This window comes from Schistocerca serialis, chromosome 5 (genome assembly GCF_023864345.2).
Source record: "Schistocerca serialis cubense isolate TAMUIC-IGC-003099 chromosome 5, iqSchSeri2.2, whole genome shotgun sequence".
NCBI lineage: Eukaryota > Metazoa > Arthropoda > Insecta > Orthoptera > Acrididae > Schistocerca > Schistocerca serialis.
In genome coordinates this window covers 373,601,128-373,623,682 of record NC_064642.1, presented here as the reverse complement: position 1 = coordinate 373,623,682, position 22,555 = coordinate 373,601,128, and the positions used below count along the sequence as shown (strand labels likewise).

General features: G+C 43.3%; 1 protein-coding gene across 6 annotated transcripts in view; it reads left to right on the top strand.

Moving 5' to 3' along the window:
* Positions 1-22,555, top strand: part of LOC126482339 (CCR4-NOT transcription complex subunit 1) — a 129,116-nt gene that overhangs the window by 47,619 nt on the left and 58,942 nt on the right. For all 6 annotated transcript variants that reach the window (XM_050106420.1, XM_050106415.1, XM_050106417.1 and 3 more), the window contains exons 21-26: positions 83-217; positions 332-467; positions 4,306-4,517; positions 4,633-4,773; positions 4,879-5,034; positions 16,133-16,273. In XM_050106420.1, the coding sequence (XP_049962377.1) occupies positions 83-217; positions 332-467; positions 4,306-4,517; positions 4,633-4,773; positions 4,879-5,034; positions 16,133-16,273 (921 nt within the window). The remainder of the gene's footprint in view (positions 1-82; positions 218-331; positions 468-4,305; positions 4,518-4,632; positions 4,774-4,878; positions 5,035-16,132; positions 16,274-22,555) is intronic.

Genomic DNA, 22,555 nt, shown 5'->3' with positions numbered 1-22,555 from the left:
AATTTTGTTTGCTAGCTTTCAATACTCTCTTCAACATTTGTAGAAATAATATTTTAATTTCATAATCTGTACTTGTTTCTAGGTGTTCAAGCCACCAAATCCTTGGACAATGGGAATAATGAATGTTTTAGCAGAGCTGCATCAAGAACCAGACCTAAAATTAAATCTGAAGTTTGAGATAGAGGTGTTGTGTAAAAATCTGAATATAGATGTTTCTGTAAGTAACACATTGATATTTTTGAAATTTATAAGTGTCTGTAGAATAAACCATGTTTATGGATCATTTTATCTAAACAAATTATCTTGTTAAATAAATATATCTATTTTGCAGGAATTGAAGCCCTCTTTATATTTGAAGGATCAAGAGAAATTACGGAATTTGGAATACCAGCTCTCTCATCCAAGTAAAAAGCAAGAAGCTATTGTACAGCCAACCATGTCGCAGTCACCAGCACAGAGTCAACCAGGTAATACCGCAGCTAGTGGCTTGGCAGAATTTCATCCTCTTCCTCCTGCTCCACCACCACCACCACTTCCGTAAATCTGCTCACCGAAACCTGGTTCTCAGTACTCAGTATAACAGAATGAAAACATTTGCACGATTTATGAGGATCACTTCAAAAAATTAATTGGAAAGTGCAGAGATAATGCTTATTATGTAATGGAGTATGGGAGCTTATATACCAGGTGATCAGAAAGTCAGTATAAATTTGAAAACTGAATAAATCAGGGAATAATGTAGATAGAGAGGTACAAATTGACACACATGCTTGGAATGACATAGGGGTTTATTAGAACCAAAAAGATACAAAAGTTCAAAAAATGTCCGACAGATGGCGCTTCATCTGAACAAAATAGCAATAATTAGCATAACAAAGTAAGACAAAGCAAAGATGATGATCTTTACAGAAGATGCTCAATATGTCCACCATCATTCCTCAACAATAGCTGTAGTCTAGGAATAATGTTGTAAACAGCATTGTAAAGCATGTCCAGAGTTATGGTGAGGCATTGGCGTTGAATGTTGTCTTTAAGCATCCCTAGAGATGTCGGTCGATCACGATTCATTTGCGACTTCAGGTAACCCCAAAGCCAATAACTGCATGGACTGAGGTCTGGGGACCTGGGAGGCCCAGCATGACGAAAGTGGCGGCTGAGCACACGATCATCACCAAACGACGCACGCAAGAGATCTTTCACACGTCTAGCAATATGGGGTGGAGTGCCATCCTGCATAAACATTGTACATTCCAGCAGGTGTTTATCAGCCAGGCTGGGGATGACGTGATTCTGTCACATATCGGCATACCTCTCACCCGTCACAGTAGCAGTTACAAAACCAGAATCACTTATTTCCTCGTAGAAAAAATGCCCGATAACGGTAGATGTGGTAAATCCAACCCATACCATGACTTTCTCGTCGTGCAATGGAGTTTCCACGACAGTTCTAGGATTTTCGGTAGCCCAAACTCTGCAGTTGTTGACGTTGACAGACTCTCGGAGCATGAAATGAGCTTCATCGGTCCACAACACGTTACTCAACCAATCGTCATCTTCCGCCATCTTTTGAACCGCCCACACCGCAAATGCCTTCCACTTCACTAAATTGCCAGGTAACAGTTCATGATGCCGACGGATTTTGTACGGATAGCATTGGAGGGTACGCCTCAGTGCCAACCAAACAGTAGTGTATGGAAGACTGGTGTGACGTGCGACTGCACGAGCGCTGACTTCCCTGTGCATAGACGAACCCGCTACAGTCTCCATTTCTTCCTGAACTGTCTCAGCAGCATTACTCCTTGTGCTCGGTCGGCCACTACGGGGTCTATTTTCTAAACAACCCATGGCTTCAAACTTCAAAATCATTCTCGCCACAGCTGCATTTGTCAACGGATCTTTACCCATTCAAATCCCCTTCCTATGGCGATAGGATCGTAATGCTGAACTAGCTCATTCCCCATTCTGATAATACAGCTTCACTAAAAGTGCCTTTTCAGGTAATGTCAACATGTTGCGACTGCTGGCACATCTGATTCTCTCTCTCATTACAGCTCCTTTTATACACAATTGTCATGCGCAATCACTGATGTTTTGCTGTCCAGCACCATCTGTTGGACATTTTGTAAACTTCGTTGTCCCCCTCCCCCCTTCTAATTGAGCCCCCATGTCATTCCAAGCATGTGTGTCAATTTTTACCTCTCTATCTACATTATTCCATGATTTATTAGGTTTTCAAATTTATACTGACTTTTTGATCACACAGTATATTCTGCTTTAATAAAAAATATTGATAAAATCGGGTACATATCAGTATGATGGCAAAAGTCACACATGAATGCACATATGCACATATTATTTCTTTTAAACTTCCTCTTATTTTATCAGTACACTTTTAACTCTCTGGAGAGAGAAAACATTTTTATGCTTCATAATTTATGTTTTGTTCCTGAATGAAGTTATTTTGCTGGAACATACGAGGTGTGGCTAGAAAAAAACCGGACTAGTACTGGTGAAACAACAAAACGAATGCAATAAGGCTGAAAGTCGCGTGGCCTGTCACGTGACTCTCGCTCCGCCTACTGCTCGAGTTTCATCTGCCTCCTGCACTCAGTCTGCCCGTGGCGTCTGTTTTAAGTAGTTGACGTTTTGTCTGTATGTCGGAAAATGTTGAGTGTACAGAAAGAACAGCGTGTTAACATCAAATTTTGTTTCAAACTAGGAAAATCTGCAAGTGAAACGTTTGTAATGTTACAACAAGTGTACGGCGATGATTGTTTATCGCGAACACAAGTGTTTGAGTGGTTTAAACGATTTAAAGATGGCCGCGAAGACACCAGTGATGACACTCGCACTGGCAGACCATTGTCAGCAAAAACTGATGCAAACATTGAAAAAATCGGTAAACTTGTTCGACAAGATCGCCGTTTAACAATCAGAGCAATGTCTGAGTTAACAGGAGTTGACAAGGAAAGTGTTAGGCAGATTCTTCATGAAAGTTTCAACATGAACAAAGTGTGTTAAAAAATGGTTCCAAAGTGTCTCACAATTGAACAGAAGGAACGCCGAAGAATGATTTGTTCCGACATCCTGGAAAACATTGAAAGTGATCCCACCTTCTTACAATATGTTATTACTTGCGATGAATCGTGGTTTTTTACTTACAATCCCGAAACTAAACGCCAACCGATGCATTGGGAAACTCCTGGTTCTCCACGACAAGAAATAGCACGAATGTCAAAATCGAAATTCAAGGCAATGATGATTGTTTTTTTGACATCAAAGGGATTGTGCACATTGATTGGGTACCAGAGGGACAAACAGTGAATCAGCATTACTACATTAGCGTCCTGGCTATCCTACGTGAGCGAGTACGGAGAAAACGGAACGATTTGTGGAGAAAAAAGTCATGGATCCTTCACCAAGACAATGCCCCAGCTCACAGTGCGTTGTCAGTGAAGGCATTTTTGGCAAAACACAACATTCCCATCTTAGATCATCCACCCTACTCACCTGATTTGGCCCCCTGTGACTTTTTTCTTTTCCCTAAAGTCAAGTCAGCTTTGAAAGGAACTAGATTTGAGACTGTTGAAGCAGTAAAAGAAAAAGCGACGGAAGTAATGTATGGACGTACCGAAAATGATCTGCAGCATTGCTATGAACAGTGGAAAATTCGTATGGAGCGGTGTAGAGACCGAGGAGGAGAGTACATTGAAGGAGATAACATGAAATTGTAAATAATTGTAAATAAATGTTTTTTCCAGCATCAGTCCGGTTTTTTTCTAGCCGCACCTCGTAGATTATTTTAAGATTACTGTTACTATTATTAGTTGTTTTAAGTAGTTGGCGTGATGTGTTTGGGAGTTCTCCAAAAATTACGCCCATTGCAAGTATTTCTGCATTAGAAATACTTTCCACCTGAGTGTAGAATAGCTCCAGTGTGTGTTTTAGTATGATTTTTATGTCTTTATCGTTGAAATCAACAGTCTGTTTCAGCTATACTTTCCAGTTCAGATTCTTTTCTGATTGTCAATTTCTTTATTGCAAAACATGAAATGACGACAGAAGGTAATGTTTTAGAAGGCATGTACCACAGAATGGATCTTAACAAAAGCTACTGTAGTAAAAATATTCAAATGTCAAAAAAAATTAAGAAATCAATGGATGAGTTTTAGAAATTTTTATTGTGTTTGTTACCCAAAAACAAGAAAGTTCTTTATTTTATAGTTGGCAAATCTCTCTTATCTCTTTAATTTTCATAATTTCGAAAACAATGTTGCCCGGCTCTAAAAATCAAACGTTCTTTAGCTACCAGTACAGCTCCTTCTGCAGCACCTGTGGAGGAAATGGCACAAATAACAATATCATCTGCTGCAACACCACCAACTTCCGTTGCTCCCACCAACACGACACCTACTTCAAGTCTTCCAACAGGACCACCAGAACCTCGTTTTGGTTATATGGACATCTGTATAAGTACAGTGAACAGTTTGGCTCCTCTTATAACAATCAATTCCCAGGTAAATATGTGCTCCAGTTTATGCCAATAAACAAAAATTACCAGTTGATTTGTTCTCAAATTTTATTTTCTTAAATTTTTATTTTATATTATTTTTATTTATTTATTTTTCCCAGCTTGCACTGTTCCAAACTCATCCACAGCTGAAACAGTTTGTACGACCAGCTGTTGAACGTGCAATTCAAGAGTGGATTCATCCAGTCGTTGACCGTTCCATCAAAATAGCTCTTACCACCTGTGAACAGATAATCAAAAAGGTACAACAGGAGAGCGTGACATTAGAAATGCCTATGTACTTTATGTATATATATTCAATATGTTTTGATACTTGTATTGATTGGTGTATATATATTTTTTTTTAGGACTTTGCCTTGGATCCAGACGAATCTCGAATGCGTGCTGCAGCCCACCATATGGTGCGAAACTTGACAGCAGGAATGGCCATGATAACCTGTAGAGATCAGTTGCTGGTCTCAATAAGCACAAATCTGAAGACAGCATTTGTTTCTGTTTTAACGGTGTGTAATTTTAAGTATTTTTCATTGTGTGACAATCGCTTCCTCCTCCTCACACGCTGTGATACTTTTAAGCATATCTCTAGACTCAGTTGGTTGAATGTTATGCCAATAATGCCGAAAGTGTAAGATTCAGTTTTCAGTTGGTCCTGGAATACTTTGTGCCAAATTACAGTATATTCATGTTAAGGAGGAAGTATATAAAAATTGTCACTTCCTCATTGGTTGAATGAATTTACTCTCAGATCGGACAAAATATCCTACTTCTTTCAATGTGCCATCCCTTGAAAGTCCTGCAGTGTCTGGACCGACTTCTAAGTTAGTTATTAATTCACTCATATCAGACAATTATGTAGCTGTGTGTCTCAAGCAATTCTAATCCAGAGTTTCATTCTGTAGTAGGTAGTTCCAGTTTTTTCTTTTTCATCCTGTCCAATAATTTTCCCTTTACCTGGGGTTCTGGGTGGCTTTTCTATAATTCCCTATTTCCTGAACCTTGCCAGTCCTTTTCCTTCATCCCACTGTCTTCCCGCTTCAAACTTTTTGCTAGGAGGAGGAGCCTTTGGCTCCAAAAGCTTGCACATTTCCATAATTTTTTTTTCTTTGTCCTGCTGCTACTTGGTGAGTAGATTTTTTTATCTATCCAATTAAATCATATTTTCAAAATTTGGTTATCTTTATCAGTGAAATTTTGAGACAAATACAATCACAAATCAGAAGTATAAAAATTAGCCAAGTATTACTACTACATTCAAATTGGTTGCCTGTATGTGTGATGTCATTCTGGGTTGTTGCGTATTGCTACAGCACTGAACTATATATGTATAGGTGTAATTATCATAACCATGTGTAATTACTAGAACATCAGTCCATTTTTGTCAACAACGTAATCTTCATTTCTGTTTGTCGACTGCTACTTCACACTCTATCTGTGCATCTGCTAGCTAACACTCTTGTGGGTAGAATGACTGCACCTGAGAAACACCAACAGTCCTACAATAATAAACATACCATTGATGTGAAGCATCAGATGGGAAACTAGTTGCAGTGAATTCCTTGGGAAAGAGTTGACCAATTTTGATAAATTACCAGTCAAAAGTTTATTATGCATGATAAATACTATAAATATTATTTCAGTGTACAGAGACATCATACAAACTAAATAAAGCAACAAAATAAATATTCTCTGTCTCTGTCATTAAGTGCAATACACTATCATTCAGAATTTAGCCCCTTCAAAGCACTCAGAACAGCTGCACAAACTCTCAGTATTCTGGAGATGAAATTTTGTAATGATTTTGCAGATTTCTATTGACATACCCACTGTATGATTTAGAAGCATGTTCAGTGTCCCTGTTGCAGCATAAACCCACACCACTGTGTCTTGTACCACATGGAACGGCATTGTTGATCAGTATCCTGTATATCCTTCCTTCTTTAATGTTTCATTAATTCTCACTAGATCACAGTGCGTATCACCCACAAAACATCTCTGTACCATTACCTACCCTCCACTATGCTTCACCATTGGCATCACATACTGACACTTCTTATGTTCTCCATGAACTCGATGAGCAAACAATTGACGACGACAGCTTCCAAATATTTGAAACTTAAATTTGTCCCTGAATAACACCTTGGACCATTGTCGCATGCTCCAGTTTTTATGTTGCTGTGCCCTGTGCAGTCTTTTTCACCTTATTTTGTTTTTGAATAAAAGTTTTCAGCTGCTATGCTCCCCTTTAAATTTTGTTTACGCAGACAGTGTTGCACTGTTGAACTGAGATTGGAGAGGCTCACAGTACTGTTTACTTCCTTGCAAATTGCAGCTGCTGTATGAGTCATATATCCAACTTCTCAAGACACTATCCAAATTGAACCCTGCCTGGAACAGTTCCGTCCTCCATCATGGCGGGACCCACCTTCCTGTTCTTCAAAATCGCCCTCTCCAAACCTTCCAGGAATTTCTCACTTCCAGCCTTGCCTCTCAATCTTTCTTGAAAAACCTTAATCCTGCTCCCAACATCACCACAGCTGAAGCCCAGGCTATACGTGATCTGAAAGCTGACCGATCCATCGTCATTCTTCCGGCTGACAAGGGTTCCACCCCCCCTGCGGGTCCGGGGATTAGAATAGGCCCGAGGTATTCCTGCCTGTCGTAAGAGGCGACTAAAAGGAGTCCCACCCCCTCAAGGGGGTCGTTAGCGCCTGCGTCCGGAGACGGACGGTTCCACAACCTCTATTTGCGGTCATTTTGCTTTTCCACTTCTCGTTTCTTCCTTCCTTTGGTTGGTTCCTTTCTTTGCTCTTTTCCACCTCACTGTCTTCCTTACTCTTTCCTTGTCTTCTTCTCCTTGCCTTCTCCTTGCCTTCTCATTACCTTCTTCTCCTTGCCTTCTCATTACCTTCTTCTCCTTGCCTTCTCTGGTCTCCGCCTCGGCGTTTGAGACAGTCTGTCCTCTCTCTCCCTCTCTCTCCTCCTTTTCCTCTTCTTCCTTCCTCCCTGTGTGTGCCTGAAGGCCGACCCACGCGTTCGCACGCGTAACCGGTGACGGGGTAACGCGTAATTCCCCGCCCTGGGTAGACATGTAAGGCACGCGCGTACCCCCTGGTAAAGGCCAGGCCGGGGGAGGGGTGATTGCCTGAGCTGATACCTTCTGACCATGCCGATTGGTCCCTCCGTCTGGTTCTCGGGAGGTGTGACCTGAGGTGTAAACATTCACCTAAGGCGGGAGTGCCCTCTGAGAGGGTCCCCACAAGGAAGGAGCGCGCCATCGGAGACGCTGGCAATCATGGGGGATTCCTCTGCAATGGATTTCACTCCATCTGTCTCGACTTCTGCCCAAAAACGGAAACGTGACCAGCCATCAGTGACAAAAGTACTACCACCTGCCCCACAGTTCCTCGTCGTTTCTCGATCTGAGGACGGAAAGGATTTTTCCTCTGTCAACCCTTTCGTTATCCAGAAGGGTGTAGATGCCATAGCCGGATTTGTCAAATCTTGTACCAGGTTGCGTAACGGTACCTTATTACTAGAAACTGAGAGCGCCTTTCAGGCACAAAAACTGCTTCGGGCCACACTCCTGTACACGTTCCCTGTGCGGGTGGAGACTCACCGAACTTTGAATTCATCTCGTGATGTGGTCTATACTAGCTCCCTCGACGGACTGACTGACGAGGAGATTCAATCTTTCCTCGCTGAGCAGGGCGTGACGGCTGTCCATAGGGTCATGAAAAAGGTCAACAATGACCTTGTACCGACCCGGACACTTTTCTTGACCTTCGATAGTGTTAAGCTGCCATCGCGCATCAAGGTGGGCTACGAGGTTATTTCTGTTCGCCCCTATGTCCCGACACCTACTCGCTGTTACCAGTGTCAGCGTTTCAATCACACTCGACAGTCTTGTTCCAATGCGGCTAAATGTGTCACTTGTGGCAGGGATGCCCATGAGGGTGACTGTCCACCTCCGTCTCCTCGTTGTGTGAACTGTCAGGGTGACCATGCCGCATCCTCCCGCGACTGTCCTGTCTATAAGGAAGAACGCTGTATCCAAGAAATTCGGGTCAAAGAGAAAGTGTCCACCTCGGCTGCTCGCAAGCTATTGGCTAGTAGGAAGCCCACGCTGCTCCCAGCGGAGAAATACAGTACTGTCCTCGCCTCTCCTCGGACTACCAGGGAGGTGGCAACCCAGACATGCGATCTGACCTTCGGCACCACGGTCGTCCGTTCGGCCAGTGCTAAGATCGCCCGGTCGACGTCTCCTCCTCCTCCTGTCACCCCTCAGACACAAGCACCTTCATCAGCTTCTGCCAAGACGAAGACCCAGAAGTCAGATGCACGGGCCTTTAAGAAGGAACCGTCCCGTGCGGACTTCCTACGTACCTCGACCTCCCAGCCTTCGACCGGTACTTCCACCAAACGTCCTTCCAAGAAGGCTCCTAGGAAGCACAGTTCTCCTTCTCCGCCACGGCGCATTTCTTCTCCTGCGCCACCCAGCAGTTGCCGCCCCAGGCCGTCATCCGTTTCGCCTGGCCGCACCGCTGGTAGCCGAACATCTGGCCGTTCACCGGTGGGGGAAGCTCCCCCTCCCGGCCATCTTCCCAAGATGGCCGATGAACCTATAGACCCAATGGACGAAGACTGTCTGCCTACTGATAGCGGCGGCAGTGCTCGCTCGAAGCCAGGCCCTCCGCGGCCTTCGAGGTGACCCCTTCTTTTATCTTCCTTTTCTTACGATTGCACTTATTCACTGGAATATTCGCAGCATTCACTCCAATCGAGAGGACTTCAAGTTGCTGCTCCGCTTGCACCGTCCGCTCGTCGTAGCCCTCCAGGAAACGAAGCTACGCCCATGCAATCAAATTGCCTTGGCACACTACACCTCTGTGCGTTTTGACCTACCCCCTGTGGTAGGTATCCCGGCTCATGGAGGGGTTATGTTGCTGGTCCGGGATGATATTTACTATGATCCCATCACGTTGCACATCGGCCTGCAGGCAGTTGCCATCCGCATTACTCTCCCCACTTTTACATTTTCCATTTGTACCGTTTACACTCCATCGTCATCTGCCGTTACCAGGGCAGACATGATGCAACTTATTGCTCAGCTACCTGCACCATTTTTGTTAACTGGAGACTTCAATGCCCACCATCCCCTTTGGGGCTCTCCAGCATCCTGCCCGAGGGGCTCCCTGTTAGCAGACCTTTTCAACCAGCTCAACCTTGTCTGCCTCAATACTGGCGCCCCTACTTTTCTTTCGGACACATCTCACACCTATTCCCATTTAGACCTTTCTATATGTACTCCCCAACTTGCACGCCGGTTTGAGTGGTATGCACTTTCTGATACATATTCGAGCGACCACTTCCCGTGTGTTATCCATCTCCTGCAGCATACCCCCTCTCCATGCTCCTCTAGTTGGACCATCTCCAAGGCAGACTGGGGGCTCTTCTCTTCCAGGGCGACCTTTCAGGATCAAACCTTCACAAGCTGCGATCGTCAGGTCGCACACCTCACGGAAGTCATTCTCGCTGCTGCTGAATATTCCATCCCTCACCCTACTTCTTCTCCACGTCGCGTACCGGTCCCCTGGTGGACTGCAGCATGTAGAGACGCTTTACGTGCTCGTCGACGTGCTTTACGCACCTTCAAACTCCACCCTACAGTGGCGAATTGTATCAATTATAAACGATTACGTGCTCAGTGTCGTCGTATTATTAAAGAAAGCAAGAAAGCCAGCTGGGCTGCTTTCACAAGCACCTTCAACAGTTTTACTCCTCCTTCTGTTGTCTGGGGTGGCCTGCGCCGGCTATTTGGCACTAAGGTCCACTCACCAGTTTCTGGCTTGACGGTCGCGAATGACGTCCTTGTGGCCCCTGAGGATGTCTCCAATGCCTTCGGCCGATTTTTCGCCGAGGTTTCGAGCTCCGCTCATTACCACCCTGCCTTCCTCCCCCGCAAACAGGCAGAGGAGGCTAGGCCACCTAACTTCCGCTCCTCGAATCGTGAAAGTTATAATGCCCCATTCACCATGCGGGAACTCGAAAACGCACTTGGCCGATCACGGTCCTCCGCTCCAGGGCCTGATTCTATTCATATTCAGATGCTGAAGAACCTTTCTCCTGAGGGTAAAGGTTTTCTTCTTCGTACTTACAATCGCATCTGGATTGAGGGACATGTTCCCGCATGCTGGCGCGTGTCTATTGTTGTCCCGATTCCTAAGCCGGGGAAGGACAAGCACTTGCCTTCCAGTTATCGACCCATCTCGCTTACCAGCTGTGTCTGTAAAGTGATGGAGCGAATGGTTAACTCTCGTTTGGTTTGGCTGCTCGAGTCTCGACGCCTACTTACCAATGTACAATGTGGATTTCGTAGGCGCCGCTCTGCTGTTGACCATCTGGTTACCTTGTCGACCTTCATTATGAATAACTTCTTGCGGAAGCGCCCGACCGCGCCTGTGTTCTTTGATTTGGAGAAGGCTTACGACACCTGTTGGAGGGCGGGCATTCTCCGCACCATGCATACTTGGGGCCTTCGCGGTCGCCTCCCTCTTTTTATTCGTTCTTTTTTAATGGATCGACGGTTCAGGGTACGTGTGGGTTCTGTCCTGTCAGACACCTTTTGCCAGGAGAATGGGGTGCCACAGGGCTCAGTTTTGAGCGTCGCTCTCTTCGCCATCGAGATCAATCCAATAATGGATTGCCTCCCAGCTGATGTATCAGGCTCCCTTTTCGTGGACGATTTTACCATCTATTACAGCGCGCAGTGTACACGTGTCCTGGAGCGCTGTCTTCAGCGTTCTCTTGACCGTCTTTACTCCTGGAGTGTCGCCAATGGCCTCCGTTTTTCTGCCGAGAAGACGGTCTGTATTAACTTCTGGCGCTACAAAGAGTTTCTCCCACCGTCCTTACGACTCGGTCCCGTTGCTCTCCCAATCGTGGAGACAACAAAATTTTTAGGTCTTACATTTGACAGGAAACTTAGCTGGTCTCCACATGTCATATTTGGCTGCCCGTTGTACCCGTTCTTTAAATGTTCTCCGTGTTCTCAGTGGTATGTCGTGGGGAGCGGATTGAACCGTCCTGCTTCGTCTATATCGGTCGATCGTCCGCTCCAAGCTGGATTATGGGAGCTTCGTATACTCCTCTGCATGGCCATCCATCTTACGCCGCCTCAACTCCATACAACATCAGGGTTTACGACTTGCGATCGGAGCGTTTTATACTAGTCCCGTAGAGAGTCTTCATGCTGACGCTGGCGAATTGCCACTCACCTACCGGCGCGATATACTGCTTTGTCGGTATGCCCGTCGGCTACTGTCAATGCCCGACCACCCGTCTTATCGCTCCTTTTTTGACGACTCTCTCGACCGTCAATACGGGTTGTATGTCTCTGCCCTGCTACCCCCTGGAGTTCGTTTTCGTCGCCTCCTTCAACACCTTAATTTTTCACTCCCTGCAACCTTTCGAGTGGGCGAGAGCCACACGCCACCTTGGCTCCAGGCTCAGGTCCGCGTTCACCTTGACCTCAGCTCGCTCCCAAAAGAGGTTACCCCCGGTTCGGTCTACCACTCCCGTTTTGTTGAACTTCGTTCAAAGTTCATCAATCGGACCTTCATTTATACAGACGGCTCAAAGACCAATGACGGGGTCGGGTGTTCTTTTATTGTCGGGGCACAAAGTTTCAAATACCGGCTCCATGGCCATTGTTCGGTCTTCACAGCTGAGCTCTTTGCCCTCTACCAGGCCGTTCTTTACATCTGCCGCCACCGACATTCTGCTTATGTCATCTGCTCCGATTCCCTGAGCGCCATCCAGAGCCTCAGTGATCCGTATCCGGTTCACCCTTTCGTGCACCGGATCCAATGCTCTCTTCAGCAGCTGGTGGACGTCGGTTCTCCGGTTAGCTTTATGTGGGTCCCTGGCCATGTCGGTATCCCTGGGAACGAAGCTGCAGATGCCGGGGCCAAGGCTGCGGTCCTCCAGCCTCGGACAGCTTCCTGTTGTGTCCCTTCCTCAGACTGTAGCAGGGTCATTTGTCAGCGCATTTTATCACTGTGGCATGCCGATTGGGCTGCACTCACAGACAACAAGCTTCGGGCCTTGAAACCTCTTCCCGCGGCTTGGACGTCCTCCTCCCTCCCTTCTCGGCGGGAGGAGATCGTTTTGGCCTGGTTACGCATTGGACACTGCCGGTTCAGCCATCGCCATCTGCTGACGGCTGCGCCGGCGCCGTTCTGCCCATGTGGGCAATTGCTGACGGTCCGCCACATTTTAATGTCCTGTCCGGATTTCAACACACTGCGTCTCGATCTTAACCTGCCATGTACTTTAGATGCCATTTTAGCAGATGACCCACGAGCAGCTGCTCGTGTCCTTCGTTTTATCAATTTGACACACCTGTCTAAGGACATTTGATGATGCTGTTTTTTAATCCTCTGCCTATCAGTCTGTCTTTTATCGTGTTTTCCCTTTTAGTTGTTGTTTTAAACTTGTACCTCGCGGTGCATTCTTAACGTAGTAAGGGCGCTAATGACCATTGAAGTTGTGCGCCCTAAAACCACCAAAAAAAAAAAAAAAAAAAAAAAGGGGGGGGGGGGGGTTCCACGACCGTGGTACTTGATTGTCGGGAGTATGTGGCTGAGGGACTGCGTCAGCTTTCAGGCAACACTACGTACAAAGTTTGCCAAGGTAATCTCATTCCTGATGTCCAGGCGGAGCTTCAAGGAATCCTCAGAACCTTAGGCCCCCTACAAAACCGTTCACCTGACTCCATCAACCTCCTGACCCCACCGACACCCCGCATCCCTACCTTCTACCTTCTTCCTAAAATTCACAAACCCAATCATCCCGGCCGCCCCATTGTAGCTGGTTACCAAGCCCCCACAGAACGTATCTCTGCCTACGTAGATCAACACCAACCCATTACATGCAGTCTCCCATCCTTCATCAAAGACACCAACCACTTTCTTGAACGCCTGGAATCCTTACCCAGTCTGTTACCCCCGGAAACCATCCTTGTAACCATTGATGCCACTTCCCTATACACAAATATCCCGCACGTCCAGGGCCTCGCTGCGATAGAGCACTTCCTTTCACGCCGATCACCTGCCACCCTACCTAAAACCTCTTACCTCGTTACCTTAGCCAGCTTCATCCTAACTCAGAACTTCTTCACTTTTGAAGGTCAGACATACCAATAATTAAAGGGAACAGCCATGGGTACCAGGATGGCCCCCTCGTATGCCAATCTATTTATGGGTCGCTTAGAGGAAGCCTTCTTAGTTACCCAGCCCTGCCAACCCAAAGTTTGGTACAGATTTATTGATGACATCTTCATGATCTGGGCTGACAGTGAAGAAGAACTCCAGAATTTCCTCTCCAACCTCATCTCCTTTGGTTCCATCAGATTCACCTGGTCCTACTCCAGATCCCATGCCACTTTCCTCGACGTTGACCCCCATCTGTCCAATGGCCAGCTTCACACATCTGTCCACATCAAACCCACCAACAAGCAACAGTACCTCCCATTATGACAGCTGCCACCCATTCCATATCAAACGGTCCCTTCCCTACAGCTTAGGTCTTCGTGGCAAACTAATCTGCTCCAATCCCGAATCTCAGAACCATTACACCAACAAACTGAAAACAGCTTTCGCATCCTGCAACTACCCTCCTGGCCTGGTACAAAAGCAAATAACCAGCGCCACTTCCTCATCCCCTCAAACCCAGAACCTCCCACAGAACAACCCCAAAAGTGCCCCACTTGTGACAGGATACTTTCCGGGACTGGATCAGACTCTGAATGTGGCTCTCCAGCAGGGATACAACTTCCTCAAATCCTGCCTTGAAATGAGATCCATCCTTCATGAAATCCTCCCTACTCCACCAAGAGTGTCTTTCCGCCGTCCACCTAACCTTCGGAACCTCTTGGTTCATCCCTATGAAATCCCCAAACCACCTTCCCTACCCTCTGGCTCCTAACCTTGTAACTGCCCCCGGTGTAAAACCTGTCCCATGCACCCTCCCACCACCACCTACTCCAGTCCTGTAACCTGGAAGGTGTACACGATCAAAGGCAGAGCCACGTGTGAAAGCACCCACGTGATTTACCAACTGACCTGCCTACACTGTGACGCATTCTATGTGGGAATGACCAGCAACAAACTGTCCATTCGCATGAACGGACATAGGCAGACAGTGTTTGTTGGTAATGAGGATCACCCTGTGGCTAAACATGCCTTGGTGCACGGCCAGCGAATCTTGGTACAGTGTTACACCGTCTGGGTTTCCTGAATACTTCCCACTGACACCAACCTATCAGAACTCCGGAGATGGGAACTTGCGCCTCAATATATCCTCTCTTATATATGTATATAACACACCACTAGATGCAAATGATATAATGTGAACTGATTGCTACACAGACAGCTGAAGGGATGAGGGTAATTTGAATTAAGTCTTAGGGAAAGGGCCATCAGTGCTGTTTCATGTACTGATCAGCAACCCTCTATGCTAACAACTAATCAGATACACAACATAGGCACTTAGTCTCTACATGTTTATATTTGATTTATTATTAGAATGGGGATATGATAGAAATCCGAAACAAAATCCCTGTTTCAATCACAAATTGATAGTGGTGATAGGTGATTGAAAACTTTTGACTGTTGCTGTACAATATTATATTGCAACTGGGGAAATGGTCACCACATGTGATAGAATGGTAGACAAACATCAAATACTGGGATGGTCTGTTCAGAAAACCTTCAATTACTAGTGTCTGTGATAAAATGTTCCAGTGCACACCCTAATGGTCCACTTCTAATGATGTTGCAGTATTTGCAATACATTTTTCAGCATTGATATATTTTATATTTCATTTTTTTCTTGGCCAGAAGTGATCCACATGTCAAAAAAATCTTGTTTGTCAGAGCCTGAAACCATTACATTTATAGTCTGACATTTATCCACTGTACCTTCAGACAAACGATAAGTACATATTGCACACAGAAACAGAGAATGTACTGTAAAATGCCTTTCATCCAGAAGCATCTTTTTGAAACTTGGTGCAATTTTTTTGAAAACAAAATTGTTTTAATAATGATAATTCCAAGTGGCTCAACAGCATGGCCACTTTGGTAACTTAGGTATCCCTAACCTACTCCAGTAATCCTCCTGGAGGAAGAAGAGCTAATGTTTAACATGGAACCCAAACTGTGTATCATCCCTAACAAATCTTCACACCATTGAGGGTAAAGGTGGACTGAAATATTCCTTGGTCTGACTGGGATTTGATCTTGTGTCCTTGGCACTTTACCGCTACATCACAATGGCTGACATTTTAAGAATGAAGTTGCACTTTTAGTTTAGAGAGAGCAGTTTCTGCATAAAATTGTGTATGTTTAGTAAGGTAATAATGAAAGTTCTGCTGTCTCATTTTACAGATTGTGGAACACTTTCAAAGCACATAAACTGTCAGTATTGCGTGCCAAATACCTTAAGCATTTTATTAATGTTAATTTATATTGATAGAAGGAATGTTTTTGTCAGTTGCACAAACTCGACTGACCTAACTATGTATCCTTTTATTTTTGTCAGGGTGCTACACCTCAGCAGAAGGAAATGATTGAACAGGCAGCTCAAGTTGCAGCTCAAGATAATATGGAATTAGCATGTGCATTTATACAGAAAACTGCTATTGAAAAGGCTGTTCCAGAAATCGACAAAAGATTACTAAACGTGAGTTTGTTTGACTGGAAATTAATACAGTAGATTGTGTGTGTGTGTGTGTGTGTGTGTGTGTGTGTGTGTGTGTGTGTAAATTGCTTATAAATTATAAAGCTATAAATGCTTGTGATTTCAAATATCACAGTCTCTGTGTTCTTTAGAAATATTGATGAAAGACTGTGTTGATGAGCATAACAAGAAAATAAGGCTACTGAGTTTCCAAGAGTCCATTACATCATTTCAGTTATTTGTTTGTTTAGTGTATGGTGGAATACTTGATATTGCTAATACATTGTTACAGGTACGAAGCAATTGTACTAATGGAAAATAGATAAAACAGGAGTGCCAATATCTTCTCATATGAGGTGCATTCAATAAGTAATGCAACATTTTTCTCCTCATCTGATTTCGGCTGAAAAAATGTGAAATTTGTCTTGGTACATTGTGGATCATTCCTGCTTCAGTCCCTATAGTTTCATGAAGCTGAGATAAGTCGTGGCAGTATACATAGCCTTTAAAATGGCGTCTGTGATGGAGGTGTGCTCCAGAGAGCTGCCTTTGAGTTTCTTTTGTCAGAAAACCATAGTGTTGCAAATATTCATAGGCATTTGCAGAATGTCTACAGAGACCTGGCAGTGAATAAAAGCAGAATGAGTTGTGAGGCACCTGTCATCATCACAAGGTTCGCAAACCTGTCCATCCTCCTGTGTGTTGGCCAGGTGCATTTACCCTCAGGAAATTGAAGAAACTGCTTCACATGTTCATTCCCACAAAAATGCAAGTTAAGTTCTCTTTCTCCATGACAACATAATGCCTCACACAAATGTGTGCACTTGAGAGGAGCTCACAAAACCTAATTGGATTGCTCCGGCTCCTTCACTGTACAGCCCAAATCTCGCATCTTCAGACTTGCACCTGTTTTGTGTAATGAAGAGTGCACTCCGCGGGAAGCAGTACGTGGATGATCGAGAAGTTACTAATGCAGAAAGGCATTGGATCCAACATCAACCAGTACAGTGGTACTGTGTGGGCATAGGGACATTCCCAGTAAGGTGGTGTATGAGGCAGTCATATTGAATGGAGATTATGTTGAGAAATAGGGTTTTGTAGCCAAAAGAGTGAGTAGTAGTTATTGTATTGGTATCCTGAATAAAACCAGTCTACTTTCAGAAAAAAAAACATGACTGCATTACTTATTGAATGACCTTCGTATATGAGCTAGTTTAATGGAAAAACACTTGAATTTAGCATCGTAAGTTTTCAAACCCGTCAACAGCATTGGGCGGACAGTGTCAGGAAGTCCTTTACATTGCTTGGTATGGTATGGTACACTACTGCATGATGTGGTGGATGCTATGAGGTATCTTGCCACAATTGTGCAATGAGTTTATTTATTTTTCCATTTGAAAAGAAAGTTCTTGAATACTCCATGGTTTGTGCAGGTTCTATTAGCTGGTTTGATGTGAGAGTCTACATTCAGCTGGAGAGAGATGGCCTAGATATTGAAAACAATAAATTGTTGTTTCTTAGGCTATCGTATATGTTGTATTGAGTTGGGTGTTGGGCTTACTGGTGTCTGCTGTTTAGTCACATAGGGGCACAAAAACTTCTGTGTAGTGAAGAATATGTTTAAATATTTAGGGATAATAAGCACTACAAAGTGATTTGGTATGGAAAGGTATCTATGAAATCAGACGTAGAGAAGACAAACGGAAAACTTAAAAGCTTGATAGAATCCCGGAAAAGAATAATGCACTTGTAAAGGGAAAAACATAAAATTTATGTAGAGAAGACAAACGGAAAACTTAAAAGCTTTATAGAATCCTGGAAAGGAATAATGCACTTGTAAAGGGAAAAGCGTAAAATTTAATTCCACTTATTGTAGAGTACTCTACAGTTTTTGGAGTCATTATCAAATATACATGGCAACAGACCAAGTGAATTTAGAGATGCTGCTACTTGGTGAGTCAGATGGAAACTTTGAAAATGTTATTAAATATAGACATTTCACGCCATTGTGCTGTAAGTTGGCAGTACTGCTACCATTGATGTAAGGTATGTCCTCCAAGCAGCAGCATTTACGTGGCCGCCCACCTGCAACAAGGATGAATAGCGTTCTGTCATACTGTTTTCTGAACCGTGAAGATATGAAACCTGTTGAAATCCATAAGCGAATGAAGGTCCAGTGTTCAGAAATGGGTGTCACTTTTGTGACAAGATGCTCAGCATCCAGGTCAGGCACATCTCATTGTGACACCAGAGTCTATCGTGGCCATTGAAGCCATAGTGATGGAGAATCATCGTGTGATGGTAGATGAAATAGCTGTAGATCTTATCATTAGTCATGGCTCAGCACATCACATCATTCACGAAATGCTTAAGTTGCGTGAAGTGTCTGCAAGATGGATGCAATGGCAGTTTACTCCAGAACTGAAAGAGCGGCACATTATGGATGCAATGGCAATTTACTCCAGAACTGAAAGAGCGACACATTGATGTCTGTGAAGAACTTTTTTGGCACTTTGAAGCAAAAGGTGATGGCTTCTTCGTGAAAAGTCATTACAAGAGACAAAACCTTGGTACATTACCACCAACCCAAAACGAAGAGAACAAGCACCACCAAAACACAAGATGTTCCAGATGTAGGTATCTGCAGAGAAAATTTTGATGACACCCTTTTGGGATGAATGAGGTGTTCTCTTGGAACACTACACAACTAGGGGAAACCCCAACACCAGTGCATCATATTCCTATATTAAAAAATCAGCTTCGGCATGTAATAAGAACAAAGTGACGAGGGCTTCTCATTACAGGTGTGATTTTGCAACATGGCAATGCTTGTCCTCATACTGCCAGTGCAACACTTGCAACCATTGAAGACCTGCACTTCGATACTCTTGCCACATCTTCCATATTCATCTGACCTCACACTGAGTGATTACCCTAAGTTTGGACCACTCAAAGAAGTGATGAAAAGTTGCAACAGGTGGTGCACGAATGGCTGCACACACACCCAAATTTTAGTTTTTATTTTATTTTTTTCCTCATGAGAATAGACTGTTGAAAATTGATACACTTGCGTTCCACTTTTGTTCAATTTTTTAAAAAAAAGTTTGTTTTCATTTGATTCCTCCTTGCAGTATCAACAGGGTGCAGTAGTTCTAAGAAAAGTGTGACTGAGGGATTTGGAGAACTTGAAATGGAGATCCTTGGATGAGACATGACATTATCATGAAACCCTATTGGATAAATTTAGAAAAGTTATATCTTAGGGAGACTTCATGACAGCTGCTGCCTCTTTTGTACATATCTTACAGGCATCATGGCAACAAGTTCCAGAAATAAAGGCAAATACTGAGACATGCAATACAGTCACTTTTGTTCCTCTCCAAATAGCAATGGACTTGGACAGAAAATTGCCAACCTTTCTATGAAATGTTCTTTACAGTGATATTTGTTATATATCTGTAGATGCTTAGTAATCCTAATAACAAGTGTCAAGTTAATTAGGAAAAATAGTGTTTGTACTGAAATGGAATGTACAAAAGATTTATTGGGTAACTAGTGAAATAGTTATAAAGATAACAGAGAATTTTGAAGAACAGCCATGTTACTTTTACTACTAAAAGTAGCTAAAAATGAGAATCCATGTAACTGAGAGAGAAAAGTGAATAAATTACAGGTAATAAATGGTGAAAGAGTTGTGAAAATTAGAAGGCATGCTTTCCAGTTGCAGTGAAAACATGTTAAGATGTTTTGTGTTAATAAAATCAAATTTCTGTTTTGGAGGATCGTAAAATTGAAAGAACATATTATTACAGTCTTTCATATGAAGTTGACATGGATGGGACACTTGATGTGGATCCCATATGGACTGCCTATGCAACATATAATGCTTCTGTGTTTTTAAATTGTCTTTCAGTGCAGGAAAGGGAATCTTGGTCAGAAATCTTTAGGCCCCATATTTTTTTTCTTTTTGTTATTGGTGGTGGTGTTGTGGGCAGCCAGTAAGAGTACATTGTTTTGTGCTATTCTAAAGATGGTTGTGGAAATGTTGGGAGTAATACATAATATCATACATCCAACATGGAAGAGAGAATTTCATGTAGGATAAGACATTTGCGTAATAATTGTTAAATCATTGTCAGGTGCGTGAGATTTGACTTAACCTTATATGTATATTAGTACTTTCGGCTAAAAATATGTGTCTGCACTAAAAAAAATTACTGCAATATGTATGACAAATGGACTTCCTTAATTGTACCAAAGCTTCTACTTGCTCAATTCACAAATGAGTTTGGGTGAAATGCCCCTTCAAAAGTTTGAAAAGTTTTTATTCGCCTTACAGGAGTAATATGTTGGAGGCTTCAGCAATGAATTATAAGCTAGTAATTGTAGGCAATTATTTGCCTTTGTTGCTTTGACAAGTTTCTTAACACATCTTTCAGATAATCATTCTTTTACTATGTATATGGGACATCAGATAACAAATATTTATTACCCATACAGATCATTACAGTTTTTTTTATAGTATTTCATGCTTTTCTTTCGTACACTATTCATTCTTAGGACCATCAGCCCAATAGCCATGTAGTCAAATCGCCCATATTTCATCTATTCATGTACATTTATTCCAGAACTCAGGCTTTTCTAACAATGGTCATAAAACTTTGGTAATCACTTGACGAGTGATACACCTCAGGCATGAAAAGTAAAGAGAGAACAGAGATTCCTCTAGGAGGACCATTTAAGACACTATGCAACTTGCAGAGCTATACTGGTATAGTTTCTTGTTTAGTTGTTACAGGGAACACCATATTCATTGTTATGAGGCCAGTTTCCTCGTCAAACACATTCAGCATTCATAAACTGCCACTGAACCAGAGGTGGTATTGAACCGTTAACAAGTATTTGTTGTTCAGCATTCTGTAATCAGGTTCCTGTCTTTCCAAACCTGGAAAGTAGCATACTTAACTCGGACACCTTTCTCTTTATTATATCACCTTTGAATTACCATTTGGAACAGATTAACAAACTTGTGTAAATTCATCTACCTTGTGTCGTGCTTAGTCGTCAAATATGGGGTGCCGTAGAAACCTGCTTCTCTGATCACTAGACAACAATTCAAGCAAATTGGATGAATGAGTTTTATTTCAGAAAATTAAATGACGATACTTAACTTTGAAAATTTACAGTGATGTGTCACAATCAAATGGTGACAGACAAGTAAGAGGTCCCTTCATAATACAAAGGAAGTGATGCAGTTCCTAAGTCGCTGCTATACAGGTGCCTAATCTTGATGCCACTGTGGAAGTTGTAGAACTTCTGGTCTACAACTGGGCTGCAGTCAAGCGGCACGGCATGTATGTCTTCTTCATGTTGAGGGTGCTGCCATCAGGTTGTCGTCCTGCAGAGGCTTCGGCCTGTGTGCACTTGGCTGATGTCTCGAAGCTCTCTCTGCTCTACCGTTCCCACCTGGCGTGCCGGCACTTGACTTTACGCAGGAAAACTTTACTGCTTTGAAGAAACCTGAAAACTAATGATATCAACTTACATAGTAGCTGTCAAGATACACTTCCTTCCACAGAAAGATTATCCCTACACAATCATTTAATTATCTACAGTGATAACATCTCTATAATAGGTCATCCTTTTCGTTTATGTCCACCTGTACTTTCCATCCCATCAACCACACATACCTACATACCTACAGAGTGGCACATAAAGAATGCATCAACTTCAAACTAGTATAATTGGCTCTGTTTTGATAACATGCAAAATGTACTCACATCACTGCATTTGGTAATGTATCCGTAAATTGTCACATTTTTCACGTTTTAAATATCTCAGGCAGATAGAGGCATTCTTTGTGAATACATATTAAGTCTTTCTTCGAAGTTTGCCATCATGTTTGTCGACATGTCATGTGAAACAGCAGTAGTTTCTTGCTGTATTGCAACTTTCAGGTCATTAAGTGTATAAAATTTGTTCCATTACACTTTACTTTTTGGATAACCTCCTAAGAAGAAGTCATAAACAGATAAATGTGGCAAGAATGCTGGCTAGAGGACATGGCCAAAATGAGGAAGCATGTGTTGTGGAAACATTTCTCGAACTTCTGCCATTGAATCCTTAGCCATATGAACTGTGGCTCCACCTTGTTGGAACCACGTCTGCCATGTTTATCCCTATAGTGTCCAGTTGTGGCTGCACTAAATTGTGTAGCATTGCAATATAACATGCAGCATTCACTCTTACACTAACACCACCTTCTTCTTAAAAATGAGGTCCATC